This window comes from Tenrec ecaudatus, chromosome 10 (assembly GCF_050624435.1).
Source record: "Tenrec ecaudatus isolate mTenEca1 chromosome 10, mTenEca1.hap1, whole genome shotgun sequence".
Classification (NCBI taxonomy): Eukaryota; Metazoa; Chordata; class Mammalia; order Afrosoricida; family Tenrecidae; genus Tenrec; species Tenrec ecaudatus.
In genome coordinates this window covers 106,884,019-106,901,386 of record NC_134539.1, presented here as the reverse complement: position 1 = coordinate 106,901,386, position 17,368 = coordinate 106,884,019, and the positions used below count along the sequence as shown (strand labels likewise).

General features: G+C 50.0%; 2 protein-coding genes across 5 annotated transcripts in view; both read left to right on the top strand.

Moving 5' to 3' along the window:
- The first annotated feature begins 14 nt into the window (after positions 1-14).
- KIAA0753 (KIAA0753 ortholog) overlaps positions 15-17,368 on the top strand; it is a 62,710-nt gene continuing 45,356 nt past the window's right edge. Inside the window, exons 1-7 of one of the 4 annotated variants that reach the window (XM_075561151.1) lie at positions 15-305; positions 5,546-5,708; positions 7,173-7,764; positions 9,056-9,162; positions 12,313-12,375; positions 13,315-13,530; positions 15,873-16,074. In XM_075561151.1, coding sequence (XP_075417266.1) covers positions 5,616-5,708; positions 7,173-7,764; positions 9,056-9,162; positions 12,313-12,375; positions 13,315-13,530; positions 15,873-16,074 — 1,273 coding nt within the window. In that variant the 5' untranslated portion in view covers positions 15-305; positions 5,546-5,615. Of the gene's footprint in view, positions 306-4,138; positions 4,875-4,980; positions 5,132-5,545; positions 5,709-7,172; positions 7,765-9,055; positions 9,163-12,312; positions 12,376-13,314; positions 13,531-15,872; positions 16,075-17,368 lie in introns of those variants that run through there. The other 3 variants (XM_075561150.1, XM_075561153.1, XM_075561154.1) reach the window with 3 other exon arrangements.
- Positions 520-4,036, top strand: LOC142459511 (uncharacterized). Its single transcript, XM_075561149.1, has one exon. It carries the CDS (start codon positions 625-627, stop codon positions 3,994-3,996), a length of 3,372 nt encoding a protein of 1,123 aa, XP_075417264.1. The 5' UTR covers positions 520-624; the 3' UTR covers positions 3,997-4,036.

Here is a 17,368-nt window from a genome sequence, read left to right as displayed (position 1 = left end):
TCCGGAGGCCATAACTCATCCGCGTCTTTGCGCTCGCTTCCTGGAGCCCTCGGGGCCGCTTCCACTCGCAGTATTTCGCTTTCTCTAAACCCAGGCTGCTCTAGCCTAGTCTCGGCTCTGGCCCCATGTGCACTGGCTGCAGAACCTGCTGCCTGGCAAACACCTGGAGCCTTGGGTGGCTCGGGAACCTTGACTCCCAAGCCGCCCTGCGCCTGTTGCTATAGCGACTGGGCGAGCGGCCGGAAGCTAGGCCTAGTAGGGGGCTCCTACCCGCCTCCCGGTAGCCGCGCCTCACCCCAGGCCAGGTGGGCTCGGGCCAGGGCTGGGGGCACTCTGGGAAGCTGCGTTAGGAGTCACGGACTTGGGGGAGACCTTGGTCCGCGGCACACCTTGCTTCACGTACCCCAACTACTTTTTGCCCTGCTTCGTGTTCTGGGGGGCCTGGGAAGTGGAGGGCGGGCATTCGAGGAGGGGGGGCGCGGGGGGAGAGGGGGACTGGGAGGGAGAAGGCTCGGAAGGCCGGAGCGGAGTGGGAGCGTGCGTGTGTGCTGCCGCCTTAGGGAGCGAGGGCCTTAGAAAGAGCGTCTCGGGGGAGCGTCGGAAGACCCGACGTGGCGGGGAGCTATGAGCCGGGCGCCGGGCCGCAGGCCCTTGCCCAGGCTGCGCGGGGCCGAGCCAGCCACCGAGAAGCCAACCTGTTGTGTGGGGCCCAGCAGGCCCAGGCGGAGAACTCGGAGGTTTGGGGGCAGGGGGTATGCCGCAGGGGCGCCCCGGGGCTGGCGAGCCAAGCGCTGGTGGAGGTTCTCGGTTTGGGGGCCTGGCTGTGTGAGTCGAGAGAGACGACTGGCAGGTGGGCGACCCTGGGGCAGGAGACCAGCCCCGGAGGCCCCAGAGGCAGTTGGGGTGAATGAGACCGCGGGGACTGCAGGGTCGACTGAGGCGGCAAGAGACCCAGAGATCGTGTGGGTAAACGGGGCGGTGGGGGAACCCCAGGTGATAGGGCCCACGGGGTCCGTGTGGGTGACTCGCAGCGGGGATGAGGCGGAGACAGACGGCACGAGCCCGAGGGGCTGCGAGAGGAAAGGTCGCCCTGGCTCTCTGGGCCACGGGAGCATTCTGGAATTGTGGTTGAAGGTGCAGGCCATGAGAGCAGCCTCGGGATGTGGGGAAGAAGGCAGAGTGGAGCTCCTTCCAGTGCCTGCGGGGGAGGGGCCCCTTGAAAAGGGTGCCCCTGGCCGCCCTTCATGGGTGGAGACCAGTCGTGGTGGTCTCACAGGACCGTGGGTGCAAGGCCAGCCCAGGACAGACCCCGGGGCCACAGGAGTACCCCCAGCGAAGGGGTTAGTGGCAGGCTGTGAGAGGGCATCAGGTCGAGCTGTCAGGATGCCTGGTGCTATGGGGTGGACGGCTGGGGTTTTCCCCTGCATGAGGGGACCCTCGGTGGGAGAGGAGATGGGTAGTGGAGTTGCCCGAGGCCCTTGGGAATCAGGGCAGAGTAAGGGGGCATTGGGGGCCACTGCCTGGCCTGAAGCTGCAGGCGTTCCCCGAACTGTGGAAGAAGACATGGGTTACAGGGGTGCCCCAGGTCCAGGTCAGTGGGGGAGAGTGCAGGCCCAGCAGATGGCTGGTCCTCTGGGAGGAGAGCCTGCTTGCAGCCATACCCCTAACTGGTGGGGGAGGGGAGAGGCTATGGAGGTGCCTGTTGTCTTGGGCGAGGAGACTAGACCTGAGGCCCCCAGTATGTGGCAGAGGAGACCAGATGTGGAGCATATAGGCTCTGGGGGGGTCCCTGGCCTGCGGGGCACAGGGCACCTTATAAGGGTGCCTTTTACTGTTGAAGAGGAAGCCAGATATGGGGGCGACCCAGTGTTCCAGGAAAGGGGACAAGCTGTGGGGGTAGGGCCTGGCTCCCAAGGTGACATAGGGTCACAGAGAGCGCCTCAGATTGTACCTGGTACCCATGAGGAAGAGGCAGGTTCTGGGGGTGCTCCAGGCTTGTGGGGAATAGGACAGGCTATGCGAGTACCTAAGGCTTGGGGGGAAGAATCAGTCTGTGGGAGGATCCCCAGCCGATGGGGACCTGACCAGCCTGTGGGGGTGGCCCAGGCAGTGGTGGTCCCGCGAGCCATAGGTGAAGAGACAGGCCATGGTGGTATCCCATGCCTGTGGACTAGGCAGCAGGTTCTTGGGGTACCTCCAGCTGAGAGGGTTCCTGGAGTAGTTGGGGAGGCGGCGTGCTGTGGGAGGGTGCTGAGCCACTGGGAAAGGGGGCAGGCAGAGGGAGAGCCAGAGGCTTGGGGTCCTGCCGCTTTAGGGGTGCCTGGGCCTGTGGGCCACGAGACTGGCTGTGGGGAAGTTTCCTGTCCCTGCAGGTGGAGACAGGCCATGGGGCTGTCTGAGGTGGTGGGCCTGCCCGAGGCAGCAGGTGTGCCCAAGCATAGATGTATTCCACTTGGGGTCCCCACTGCAGATGTGCCCGGGTCTGAGAGGGTGGCTGCCGGCGGGTGGGTATCGAGCTCTCTGGGGCAGGAGAATAGCCCTAGAGATGTCTCAACCCTGTGGGAAAGGCTTCGTGCAGTTCGAATGCCCTTGGCTTCAGCGATGCCCGGGGCTGCTGAGGAACTGTGGTCTGTCAGAGAAGATACTGGTTCTGGACCTTTCCCAGGATCATGGGAAAGGAGGCAGGCTGTTGGGGTTCCCCTGGCTACCAGGGTTCCTGTGGATTCAGAGGAACCTAGGCCTCTGGGGGAGGAGCCTGGCTCTGGGGGTGTCCCAAGATGGGGTAGGAGGCAGGATGCCAGGGTTCCTGTTGCTGCGGAAGTGCCCACCCCTCATAGAGTGCCTGGTCCTTCGGGCATGGAGTCTGGCTGTGGAGGGCTCTCATGCTTGTTGGGAAGAAGCCTCACTGCCCAGACCCCTGCTGTGGGCGGGATGCCCCTGGTGCCCCGATGGCCCAGGCTTGTGCGGGAGGAGACTGCCTCTGGACAGGAGGGCGTGTTCTGGGGAGGGAGGGAGACTGTAGAAGTACCTGTAGATGCCAGGCATCCTGACACCAGGCTGCCCACATTTGTCAGGGTGCCTGACTCCGTGGGAGAAAGGTCTGGCTTAGGGGGCTTCTCAGGTTTATCAGGAGGGATACTGACCACAGGGGGCCCTGTGGCTTTGGGGTTGCCTGGGCTTGGTGGGGAGGAGACACAGTCTGGGGAGCCCTTGTGCTTGGGAAGAAGACAGATGGCTGGGGTACCTGGGACTGCTAGGGTTCCCTTAGCTGTTGGAGTACCCGCGGCTGCTGGGGCCCCTGGGTCTCTGACGAGGGATGCCGGCTCCCCTGACGGTTCAGACGTTTGGGGGAGGAGACAGGTTACTGAAGGGCCCGTTACTCTCAGTGTCCCTGGTGCTGTGGAAAGGGAGCCTGGTTCTGAAGGCTTCGTAGGCCTATGGAGTAGACCGTCTAGAACAGCGCCTGAGGTGGTTCAGGGGCCTCAGTCTTTGGGGGTGCTTGCAGCTGTGGGGTTACCAATGCCTGGGCGGGCACCTGCTGCAGTCTGGGTGACAGGCTCTATGGGAGAAGAAATGGATGAAGGTGCCTTGAGCTTGGCTGCCATGAGCAGAGAATCCACAGCAGGGCCTGAGGTTTCTGGGCAGGAGGCAAGAAGTGGCAGCTGCCTGGGGCTGACAGGGCAGAGGCGAACTCGGGGGGCCTTACATACATGTGGGGCTGGGTCCGGGTTATGGGGCTGTACCCGGCCAGTGGGAGAAGAAACGGATGGTGGGAATGTTTCAGGAGTGTTAGGAGCAAGAATAACTCGAGAGGTGCCCGAAGTGTTGGGGATGCCTCTCCTTCCAAGGGAGGGAACGGGCTTTGGCCTTCTCAGAGGCCATCCTCAGCAGCAGGGGAGGAGATGGGCCGCAGGGCTCTTTGGAGCCAGAGTGAGGGGACACCGTTTGGAAGGGAATGATTTGGAGGAGGACAGACGGAGAGGGGTGTCTCAGTAGTTTGTGTAGGGAGCACGTTTGGGGGCTGGGTCTTGGGGCTCTGTGGGAGGGAACAGTTTGGGGGGAGGCTTGACCTGGGTTGTGGCTAAAGGCGCAGGCGGTGGTGTCTGAGCAGAAGAGGGAGACTCCAAAGTGGGGGACGTTGGGAGGGTTCCTGGAACAACAGAGAAGGGACAGGCTGTGAGGTGAGGGGTGTCCCAAGACCTTGTACAGGGGGACAGCCGAGGGTGTCCCTGGACATTGTGAATCTGTGTTGTGTGGTGTTGTGTGTGTGTGTGTGTGTGTGTGTGTGTGTGTGACTTGAGGCATTCCTGGAGCTGCAGATCATAGTCTTTTCCCAGTGGAGAAAGGATTCTGAGGCTTTAGGCGCATGGACTCAGCTGAGGGGATGTGTTGACCACCTCGGGGTTGCAGACACCCTGCCCTGGGTGCGCTTCTGCAAACTGCAGCGCCCAGCCTGGGACGGTGCCAAGCCATTCAGAATCGCCTCCTGCCTGTGCTGTCTGCTGTGCTTGTGTCTCCACAGCCTTAGAGATACAGACTCTTGGACAGCTGCCTCTACTCCTGCAGATGTGTCAGGCTTTAAGCAAATCTAGTCGTCAAACCTTGGATTTATTCAAAAGCTTAATTTAGAGATTTGTAGGATTTTTGTTTTGCTTTTAGCCTTTCCCAAGTGACTTGGTGTAGGATTCCGTGAGCGAACATATTTCCCAGTGCACTTAAAAGGAGTCAGTTGACAGAAATTCAGCATAGCCCAACATGTGTTTGCCTACCATGCTCAAAGCACTGTGTTGTGTGAACTAGAAGAGCACAACAAGGCCCTTCCCTTCGAGGAACCTTGTCTAGCTGGGAAGATGAGCCCTATGCCTGTGAAATAGGTAAATAGCAATGTGAGCCAACACAGCATGTTTTGGGCCCCGATGAGTGTCAGTGGGAGCAGGGTATCTGTTAGGCGTGTTCAGAACAGGGAGAGATGATGATGTGGGCATCGCCTTTGACAATTTACAAAATGCTTTCAATTGATATCTCATGTATGGAATGGGGCAGTGGGAAGATGGGAACTGGAAGCTGGAGAGCAGGCGTCCCGCAAGTTCATGGCAGATCCTGATTAAAATCCAGATAAGCCTGTGGTCCTGTAAGTTTATCAATTCCATGTGGGCTGCCCAGTAGTGGGAGGTACCTTGCTCTTTTGACTCGAGTACTAATGTAGACTCTCTTGCCATAGACCCGCCCTGCTGGGACATGCTAGCTTATCTTGGCAAAGTTGTTATTTGGGAGTAATGCCCCTCTTCAGATCTTCAAGATTTGGAACTTGTGCTGGGATTGTCATTAAAAAGAGTGTCCCCTATTTTAGAAATGGGAATTCCCAAAATATGGTTGCTTTTTGTAAGTGGGAGAATCTATCATAGTCTTAGACACTCACTCTTTAGCCTGAGCTCTTTATGTTCTGGGCTACTTCTAGACTACTATTACATGTGCATGACTTTGCATTTTCTTTGTTCCTCTTGATTTAAAGACTGGATTTGAATATAACTTGCTTTCATTTCAGGCGATGGTTTCAGGGGCAATCTGTTGGCTGGTGACTAAGATTCTACTCTTGTTCTACACCATCCAACTCGATGGGACCAGGCAGACCTGTTCCACCCTGTGTTCATCTTACATCTGACGCCCAGCTAGATGGAAGCTGTGATTCCAGGAAGTATCACACTCAGGTAGTGTTTTCTTCAGCTTTTATTATGAAGACATTCAAGTGTGTGGAAGAGTGCAGCAAAACGCCTTTGCATCAAGTCCACCTCTGCCATTCAACCATTGTTAACATTTTGCCCTCTGAAAGGTTTCTGATGAACCATTTCAAAGGAAATTGCAGATCTATGACACTTTTAAGTATTTTAGATCCAAAAAGCAAACTTGCTTACTTAATGTCATTGTCACATCTAAGAAAATTGGCCCCCAACGATTGATTTCCTAATGATAGTGAATAAGGAGCCCTAGTGGTGTGGTGGGGTTAGCACTAGGCTGCTATCAACGAGATTAGCAGTTCCTCAGGTGACTACTCTTCAGGTTGTCTGTCCACTCCCCTTAAGATTTACAGTCCCGAAAACACGGAGTTGACTCGATGTGCAGTGGATTGGGTTTGGGGCTTTGGTTATGTTACCTTATAATAAACCCATTGACATCCAGTTAATTCGAACTCATAGGGTTTCTAAGACTATAAATCTTCATAGAAGCAGACAGCCTCACCTTTCTCCTAAGGAGCAGCTGGTGGGTTTTGAACCACCAACTTTTGGTAAGCAGTCCAATGCTTACCTACCTTTATTCAGTTCTATTCAATGGCTCTCTCACGTATCTTAAAAGTTGAAAGAAATGTGTAGCAACTACCGAACAGTATTGTTTTACTTTGGTCATTTACCACCTGTCTGTTCCTTCACCCCACCCCGCTAGAGAGCCATTGGGAGCCCTGTGGCATAGTGATTGCCCTTTGGGCTGCAGTTTGACACCACAGATCGCGCCACAGGAAAATGAGGAGGCTTTCTGCTCCCGTGAGCAGTTCTAGTCTTGGAAACCCTCAGGGGCATTTCTACCCTGTCCTAGGATGGTTTCTGTGAGTGGAATTGACTTGACGGCAGTGGCTTTGTTTTGAGGTTTGGAGAGATCCATCCATCCGTCCACCCTGTTTTTGATACATGTCGAAGCACATGGCTAACCACCAGCTTAATGCCTGACCCACAGTGCCACCAGGGAAGAAGTATGTAACTGGGGAGTGGGACAACTTAACTGGTTACTGCTTGAAGCTCTTTTATTTTTTTCCTTTCTCTTGATCTTATGGTTTGTTGGAAATAAATTAATAAATAAATAAAAGCCTGTCTTCGATGGATGGATACGGGTTGCAGAAGTTTTTTAGGGTAATATAACAAACTTGGCACTGAGGAGGTATAACTTCTGTTGGCTTTCAGTAGTGTTGGAGCTTTTTTTTTGATTGATAGTTTTAAGAAGCTGATCTCAGTATGATATGAATAAACAGTACACTGACCTATCAGTACAACAGAAAAACCTTTCTTAGCATAAATAATCTTGTGGGTGAAATGACGGAAACTTGGTATTCATCATATACCAACTATGCAATATGTCAAATGTCTAATGTGTGTGTGTTGTTGTTTGTTTGTTAAAAAAAACAGCTGCAGTTTAATAGGAATGTCCGTACCCATCCAAGCAACTTGGCGATCAGATACTCTTGTCCACATGCAATTAGAATTGAAAAACTGAAGCACTCCTACAATGAATCATACTATTGTAAAGAACCGGATTTTAGAAACGGGCCTGACTTGAGCAGTTCTGTGTCCTTTTCTGTCATATCCCAAGAGAAACTTAGCTACGCCGTCCACCTCGCCAGACGGGATGTGAAACGAAGACACTTTGAGGAGCACGTGAAGGAACATCATCTCCGAAGCGAGCCCCATATCTCGCAGAGATGTGTGCACACGAAGTCGAAAATAGCTGAGCGCAGGCTAGAAAAGAAGGAGTCAAGAAGCCAGGAAGGCTTGCAGTGCGGCCCCCGGCCGTCCAAAGTAGAAATTTCCAGCTCCGGAGCCAAAGTATACCTGTACGCATCGCAGCCAGGACAAGCAGACCTTACTGTGCCAACGTCGCCACCCACCCAGGATCTAGCACTTCACCTGCATCGTGAACACAGGAGCCTGTTAGAAGTTCGGCGGCTCCAGAAGGAATTGATCAGTTGTATCCATAGAATTGAAGAAGTGGCTAAAAAAGGTGAGACTCCCTTGGGTTTTGATGTTGAGGCAATACTTAGAGTAGTGGTTCTCAACCTGTGGGTCACGACCCCTTCGGGGGATCAAATGACCCTTTCATAGGGGTCATCCGATTCATAACAGTAGCACAATGACAGTTATGAAGTAGCAATGAAAATAATTTTCATGGTTGGGGGTCACTCCAACAGGAGGAACTGTATGAAAGGGTCACGGCATTAGGAAGGTGGAGAACTGCTGGCCTAGAGGGTAGGGTAGTTCAGATGTCTTCGTTTGGACCTCCCCTGAGCCCCTCTGCCTCCGGTCAGGTGGCTCGCTTGAGGGTGAGCGCCCAGGACAAGGTAGTCAGCCTGCATTTGAGCAGTGTCTTTGGCTCTGAGGACTTTGCCCTGTCGTGCCTTGTTCTAATGAGCTCTGTGCTAACCACAGAGTCAGCAGTTCAGACCCACCAGTCTCACCAGTCAGAGCTGGAAAGAGCTAGGTCTCAGAAACCCTGTGGAGCAGTTCTACCCTTTCCTGTGGGGTCACTCTGACTCGGAATCAACTTGATGTATTTTTTCCTGTGAAGCAGACGTGTATATTTGTGGTATCATGTGGTAAGTGGATCTGGTTGAATCCCAGTTTCCATGGAGCAGCCCCTTCCCTGCGGCTGTTCTTAGTGAGGGGATGACCTAGGACAACGACGACTTCCTGTCTGGAGGGCAGCATGTCTTGTAATGTTCTCCTTCTTTGTCCAGAAGTGCTTCTGGGAAGATGGTTTTTCATTTCCTCAAAGGGCGGGAAAAAGCCTCATGTATACATCCTGTAGGTAAAAGCAAGTCTAACTTCCGAGCACATAGTTGAGTGATCTCAACTTATCAGTTAGCAACCCAAGATAGGGCTTATGAGAATGTAAATCTCTCTGGGGAAAGACAGCCTCATCTTTCCCCAAGGAGCAGCTGGTAGATTTGAACACTGACCTTGGACCTAGTCCAATGTGATCACATAATCATCAAACACTCGCAGGTCTACAATTCTTCAACATTCAGCGTCTTCAATGCCCACTGTACTAAAGGACGGATTCCTAGTGGAGAATTGGGCATGAGCATAGTTGACAACACAGGATCAAGCCCAGTTTTCATGTCCACTTTCTATCCATCCACCCGCCCACTCATTCCTGCTATCTGTGAATGATAGTTGTTTCTGTTGTAGAAATGGAGATTTTAAAATAAATGATCTATTTTGAATCATCAAAGTGTTGAGATGCTTTTAACACCTGGTTTATAATCGACTCTTGGGGAAAACGATCTTTGCAGGTAGAACAGAGGACGCTCTGGACCCAGATGAAGAGCGGCGCGTTCAAGTCAGGAGGCAGGAGCAAGCTGTGCGTTCGGCCCGGGTGCTCTATGTCCTCCAGCAGCAGGTGGGAGTCCAGCATGGGGAGGACAGCCCTCTGGGTGCATTGCCTTCATACCTCCTCCCAGCAAGACATGAATTTGTTCTCTGATAAAGATGTACAGTCTCAGAAACTCACAGGGGCAGTTCTACACTGTGCTATAGGGTCACTTTGAGTTGGAATCAACTCAGTGGCAGGGAGTTTGATTAGGTTTTTGGTACCCTTCATGGATGCGTTTGAGTTTGGGAGGCTAGATTTCTTGAACCTGTAGGCTAATGTTTCTCAAGGTGGGCAGTACTGTTCACTGAGGGGCACTGGAATGAATGGTCAGGGGTGGGCTAGGGGTAGGGGTGGGCAGCCCTGCAAAAGCAGGTAATCGGGGATCCTGGGCTATAGTAAAAACGCTTTTAGTGGCCTGGGGGTGGGGTGGGGTGGGGCGGGGCGGTGTGCAGAGTCATGATCCAAAAAGGGGGTAGTAAAGCCAAATAATGTGGAAACCTATGCTATAGGCAAATTATTCTTTTCTTTCTTTCCCCCTGTCCTTGGCCACTATGTGTGTTTGCATATTAGGTGTAAATGGCCAAGATCATAAGAATGTGGCTCTCGACTTTGGGAGAGCCATAGATCCTTTCCTGGGCTTTTCTCCAGAAAAATCATGTTTCTACATTGTTCACACATTTTTGTGTATAAAGCCAGGTGGCTCCATTACCTGGAAACCCCTGGCCCCATTATTGAGCCCTACTTCCATAAAGAGTTATAGTCTCAGAAACTCACGTGGGCATTTATACGTTATCTCTTTTAGGGTCCCTATGAGTTGACTCGAAGGCATTGAGATTGATCTTTTTATTTATTTATTTAAAAAATCATTTTATTGGGGGCTTGTTACAATTCTTTTTTTTTTTTGCTTGTTACAATTCTTATCACAATCCATACATGCATCCATTGTGTCAAGAACATACATACAGTTGTTGCCATCATCATTCTCAAAACATTTGCCTTCTACTTGATCCCTTAATATCTGCTGCTCATTTCCCCCCCCTCTCCCCACTCCCCCCTACCTCGTGAACCCTTCATCATTCATATATTATTATTATTTTGTCATAGAGATTGATAGTTTTTTTCTTGTTCAGTTGTAGAGGAGCTGTGGTGGCATAGTGAGCTGCGCGTTGGGCTGTTAACCACACAATCAGCAGTTTAAATCCACTAGCCACTTTGTGGGAGAACCATGAGGCTATCTTCACGCGTTACCATTGGAAACTCACAGGGGCCCGTCCTATGAGGTTGTTGTGAGTCAGACTCAACTCAGTGGCAGTGAGGTTGGGTGTTTGGAGAGTCCTAGAGGAAAGTTGTTTTCCATCGGTCCTATGACCCAGGTCCTGTGATCCAGGAGAACTTCATAGAGAGTCAATAATCTGATTATTCCTTTAGTACATTTGCATGCTGATAATAGGGAAAAAATTAAGGCCATGTTTTTTCTCAGGCTTTGTTTAGTGAAGAGGCCTTTGCGGTCCTGACATTAAGGCTAGACTCTTTAGACTAATTTTAATTTATTTTAAAATCAGTGCCTTACACTTTACCCTTTAGCTCATTTCTGGTCACGGGCGTCTTCCTTTGGCTTTATTGCTTGAACCACACACCTGACCATTTCACTTAGGAGACAGTGCCTGGATTAGGCTGTGTTCTTTTGTTCTTCGTGAGTTTGTTGCAGTGCTTAACTTGCTGCCGTAGAAGTTGTTGTCAAACACTAATCCGCCTGTGTCCGGTCTCTGCGGTGGCCCCATGTAACTTACCAGGGTGAAGGCTGCATTCTTTAGCATGGCATTTGAGATGTCACGATCCGGCCCTCCTGCCTTTCCAGGGCCACCTCCCCCATTGCTCTGCTGTAATAAATTCTTAGGACATGGGGGATCAAGGGTTGGGAGGGGAGCCATCTCGAACTGAAAACCATTAACTATTTTGGGGGGATGTATGAGTGAAAAACTCTTTTTGTGTTTCCAAGTGACTAGAATTAAATAATGGTTATGTTTGGACAAGACTTATTATTTTCTGCAAGAGAGAAACATTTGTGGGAATAATTTCTTTTATAAGAATACCAAAAAAAAAAAAAAAAGAATTAATGCCAAACTAGTCCCACGGAGTTGGAGATTAAAGAAATCTCAACTGTTCAATTCTTCCAAAATGCTGATCTGCCCCTTTCTCTCTCTCTCTCTCTCTCTCTCTCTCTCTCTCTCTCTCTCTCTTTCTCTCTCTCTCAGTCCAAAATCCAAACATCAGTCAGGGTGAAGGCAGATGCTGGGCCCAGAGCATTTGCACTTACTAGTTGGGAGATCTCACCCCTTGCCCCTCAAAGGGCTACTTTTATACACAGTAGGACGGTATTGGAGGGAATCCTGGTCACACTTACACACAAGTGAATCCTGTTAGTATCTTCTCCCACCTTCTAGATCCAGACCCATGCAGGGAAAGGTGGTTTGTGGGAGTTACATTGAGTATCAGTGGTGCAGTCAAATAACATATAACCCTTCAGCCCCAAAAAAGAATCTATTCTTCACCCCTGGACCGTATCTTATTTCATGTGACCCAGGGCCTCTGGTGGAATATGTCCAGTAGGCAATGGCCTCCTCCTAATCTTAATTAGCTAAGCTTTTTTCGGTCTGACCACTGCAGAAGCCGCTCTTCTCCTCAGCTGTAGCTCATAATTCTTCACCCCATTACAAGCAGCACCAACAACGATTCATATCCTCTGTGAAAGTCAGATCTTAATCTCATCCCATTCTTCTTCATTAGCAGAGTAAAAACCCAAAACTCATGCCATCGAGTCAAGCCAACCCCCAACAAACCTATTGGACATGGTTAAACTGCTTCCGTGTGTGTTCCAAGACTAACTCTTCACAGGAATTGAAAACCCTGTCTTTGTCCCTCTGGGCTATTGGTGGTTTTGAACAGCTGGCCTTATGGATTTCAGCCCATCACATAATCACTGCCCCACCAGGGCTCCATCGTTAACAGTTAATGCCTTCCAAAAATGCACTAGAGCCACAGGTGTGTGACGTCCAGAATTACATCACTAGAGATTGTGGCTGGAAGGACCACACTAATAGAGTATGATCCAATATTTTGCAAAAACATGATATGGAAAGATTTGACGATTCTCATTTCTCCCCCTTTACAATACAGGTCAAAGAAATCCAGGAAGAATTGGATAAATTGAGTCCACATAAAATTAAGCACACTAAGAAGGTACGTAAGTTCTGATTGGAACCTTTTACAGGTTTCGTGCCCCATGTTGGTGTTCTTTGTGGGTGTTTTGCATTTTTATTCTTTTTATTTTAGTCATTTTATTGGGAGGTCATACAATTCTTACCACAATCCATACATACATCATTTGTGTAAAGCACATTTGTACATTCGTTACCCTCATCATTCTCAAAACATTTGCTCTCCACTTAAGCCCTTGGCATCAGCTCTTCATTTCCCCCTCCCTCCCTCCCTCCCTCCTCCCCGTTCCTATGATCCCTTGATAATTTATAAATGATTATTTTGTCATATCTTACACTGTCCAACATCTCCCTTCACCCACTTTTCTGTTGTCCATCCCCAAGTGAGGAGGTTATATGTAGATCCTTGTAATCGGTTCCTCCTTTCTACCCCACCCTCCTGGTATCCCCACTCTCAGCACTGGTCCTAAGGGATCATCCTCCCTGGATTCCCTGTGTTTCCAGTTCCTATCTGCACCAGTATACATCCTCTGGTCTAGCCAGACTTGCAAGGTAGAATTGGGATCATGATAGTGGGTGGGGAGGAAGCATTTAGGAACTAGAGGAAGGTTGTATGTTTCATCGTTGCTACGCTGCACCCTGCCTGGCTCGTCTCCTCCCGGCATTAGTATTCTTTTCTGTGCTTGTAGAAACCTTTTAGTCTGAATGTAAAGTTGCCATCCACTGAGCAAGTTCTGAACAGTAAGTTTTTGTGGTGGTTGCTGCCAGCTACAGGATTGAGAGCAGCACGAGGAAGACACTCATCTAAAAAGCTTTGTCCATCACAGCTTCCTTTGTGCTGAGAATTTGTACAGCAAGAAGAGCTCTCTAGGACAAAGACGAGAAGCGAATGTTCTCACTGAAGGATTGCATTCGTGTTAGGAAGCTACGAACTTCATTTGCCCTATCTTTCTCTCGTCAGTCGTGGGCCATGTCTAGGCTGGCAGCTGCCCACCGAGGAGCCATTCGGGCCTTGCAGATGTTTGTCACCCAGTTTACAGACCGAGGCGAACACCCAGTTCCTGCTCGGTGCCGGGAACTAGGCAGCCTCATTCGCCAGCTTTCCCTCTGTTCTGCCAAGCTCGACTCCGACCCTTCGGTCCCTGACGTGGTTATAGACATCCTGCAGCAAATCGAGGTAAGGGGTTGACCCCAGTTGCTCCTGAATGCACAGCGTGTGAGCGCGGGAACTGCTGTCTCCTCGCTTCTCTAGGGTTTGTGGTGTCGGTCAGTTGCAATTGCTCCCTGGTAAGTTAGAGCTGTACGGTGCGATGGAGGGACTCTCAGTTTTGTGTTAAGGGTTTTTAGCCATCGAGACTGTATTGCTCTGTTTTACTTCTTTGGGAACGGGCCACATAGAACAACTCTACCAGGCCCATCAATTAAACTGAAGAGTCTGTCCCTGGCCATGCCCGTTAGTGAAGACTCTCGCAGTGATCAGAGTATCAGTGTTTCATCTGGCAGCATCTTCGAAGACAAACAGCCCACACCCCTGTGGTACATGGCCAGAGAGTTCCGGGAATCCCACCGGCAGCCAGGAGCCGATAATGTTCGCAGTTCTCATCTGTGACTCAGACTGTCGCCCCACGATTCCCTGGCATCTCTGCAGAGTGCGATCGCATCATCACACCATTTGATCCTTGGCCCACTCCTCGTGATTTGCTTTTATTGCTATGAGGAGGTTTTATTGCTTTTTATAGAAAATCGAAGGTCAGAGAGATTACACAGTTATTTCTCTCGAGTTCCGGGATCACATTTCTATCTCCCGATTCCCATCCTGTTGTTATTTCCCCTAGCCATACTCACGAATCTAAAGATCTCTCAGTTGGTATAGCTTAGGAAGACCTCTCTGTTGTAGAGAAAGCTGGTTTAGGGGAGAAATTGTAGCCCGAGTGATTCTGTACTAGCTCTACCATTGACAAGATCTCTCCGTTGTCCCTAAGACCCCACCTGATATGGTCAATCTGTTTGTGACTTTTATTGACGACATTTGTATGTACAGAACACATTGCCAGGAATGTCCTCCTCAAATGCAGACCTAGAACTTGAAGCGGGATATGAAGTTTTTAAAACCTAACTATGTTGTTGTTGGGCGCTATTAAGTCAGCTCCAACCATAGTAATCCTTCGTATAACAGAATGAAACACTGCCCAGGCCTGCAGTGTCCTTGAGATTTGTTGCAGACACTGTGTCAGCCCGCCTTGTCAAAGTCAAGGGTCTTTTTAGCCGATCCTCCTTCTCCAGGGACTGGCCTCTCCTCTCCTGATGTGTCCAAAGTACAGAAGATGAAGTCTCACCTCTTCTCAAGAGCATTCTGGCTGTACTTCCTGAAAGACAGATTTGCTTGTGCTCCTGGCAGTCCATGCTGCTCAGTGTTCTTCGCCATTGTTCAGCCCGTCAGTTCTCTGATCATCGTCCTTATTCATTGTCTGACTTTGCATAAGAGGAGATTGACAAAACTGTGGCATGGGTCAGATGCACCTCGTCCTCAGAGTGACAGCTTTGCTCTTGAATGCGTTAAATGAGTCCTGTGCAGCAGAAACATGGTCAAAAATAATTTCTTTTTTATTTAATCTGGTTTTTTAATTAAATAATTTTATTGGGGGCTCGCACTACTCTAACCATAATCCATCCACCCATCCATTGTGTCAAGCACCTTTTATAATCTTAGACAGTCTCTTCAGATGATCTAGTAGCTCTTCCAAATTTGGAGCAAGAGTACCCTTAGATAAATTTCCTTAACGTGATGTTCCTCCTACTTAAGGAAAACAGTGCAAGAAATGTATTCTCCTTCTGGCTGATGCGCCATCCCATTTCACATCTGCTGCTCTCTCATCCTCACACACAGGTTTTCAGTCCTGACACTGAGTACGGGGGGCTGGTAGAAGCTATGCCTCTTTTTGGTTTTTCCTGTCTTCCTCGTAAACTTTTTATTGTGAACGAGGGGAGCTTACAGAGCAGATCATTTGTGTGACCTTTGAGGGTAGGCGTCTTTGAACTCTCCTACCGCTGTTGTCCATGAGTGAGCAAAGCCGCTGGTCCTGCTGAGTTTCCATTCCTTTATCAAATGTGTGTGTTCACCTAAAATGCTATGAGTTTGTCAGGTTTACATTGCTAATTGGAATGCTTTCATGTTTTTATTTTTTTTTAGTATTGAAATGCTTTTAAAGCATAGAGGATTGTATTTTGAGGACTATGGTTCTTTTCTAAAATTTTGGGTTTGGTCCTTAAAAGTAGTCATTTGTTACCTCTTTGCTATTGTTCTTAGTGAACTGCACGAGTTAAGAAACAAAAAGAGAACTTCCTTTACCTCATTAATTTAACATCCTAAATGATAACGCTTTTACAATCGAATTAAACAGCTTTTGGTGTTGACCTTTAGCGATAGCAGTATGCTAACACATTATTTCCAATTTTGCGATGAAAACAAGCCTAGTTTTGAGCTAGAAGCTAAGAGAATAACCGACTGTTTCATGGCAGGCCTTGGAGACCCTCCTGGAGAAGAGACTGTCGCCCAGAAAGGTGAAGCAGTGTTTCTCTGAGATTCGGAGCAGATTTCCGGTTGGTAGCCAGAGCGTCTTAGAGAAGTCGCCGTGTAAGAGCGAGAGGCGGCTCTTGGGAGTAAAGGAGGTGCTCCCACAGGACATAAGACCGCCTTCAGGAGTGAAGAAGCTCCCTGCTGGTATGCGTCTCTGGGTCCTCCACGGCAGGAGACTGTCATCTGTGCGACTCTGGGATATCACAGTTAGGACACGAAGGGCAAGATCAGGATTTAGAGCCTAGTCCACATCAGGTACACTTTGAGTACGGTAAGGCACTTCCTTAGACTGGAGGCTAGAATATCTCTTATAGCCAGGGCTAAAAGCAACATCTTGTGGCTGCCTCGTCAAATTCCAACTCGGAGATGTGAAGCTCGGTGCTCGGGCTGTCATCCATGGGGCAACTGCCAGCGCCAGACCTGTGTGGTTTGTTAGGGTCCAGAGATAAGCCCTTCTCGCTGGCGTGCACACACCCACGCATGTACACAGCAGCAAAGAGCCAAGCCACTGTTTTATTAACGCGTAGAGTCACTGCACAAGTAACGAAGCGAGTTCCTCTCCCAAGTTGAGAAAGGACACCTTAAGCATAGCTAAGGTATGCTTTGGAAGCAAAGCGGCTCCCTCCTCGAGCTGAGAAAGGGCACATTGTCTGGGGGAGTGCTTCTAGTTTTTAAATGGCACTTTCGAAGGAGAATAGGGAGGTGTCAGTCTGTAGAAGGTCAAGCATCTTTGTAATCAGTTGTTCTATTTGTCCTTGGGTCTCACACATCATTTCTTTCATATTTATCTGAGCTGCAGCTCTGGGCCACCATGTCTGGGAATTATCTTCGAGTACAGTCCTCTGTCTGTGATTTTCACTAGAGCCTGGCTTCAAGGTTAAGGCATTTGCCAAGTCAGTGCTCACAGCGACCTTTGTTCGTGACTTGTTTCACAGGGTCCTTTGTTGATTCCCCTTGCAGGCAGAGCAGAAGCCCCTGTTCTGTCCGTCAGTGGCATCCCCATAGGACCGAGTAGAACTGCTCCAGAGCGTTTCCAAGCCTGTAAGTCTTTACACAAGCCAACTGCCACGGCCTGCTCCCAAGGGGGAGCAGCTGGTGGGTTCCAACTGCCAACCGTCCTGGCTCCCAGGGGAGCTCTGAATTACTTTGCCACCAGGCCTCTGACAGAGGAACATAGAGTACACATCTCTGCCCCTGAGAGCAGAGCCTTTAGGCACCAGGGTGCCTTTCCACAGAGCTAGACACTGGGATGCCCCACCTTATTTTTAGAGTTTGTGTGTTTGCATTTTAATGTACGCACGCATGCGTTATAGTGAGGTGTGTTATTTCCTGTAGGCTTTTGCCATGGGCTTTTTTGGAAGATCTGTTTTGAGAGAGATTTTCCCAGAACCTGGAGGAGTTCTCTTTACCCTCTTGTTTTACCCCATGGGGCTTGTTA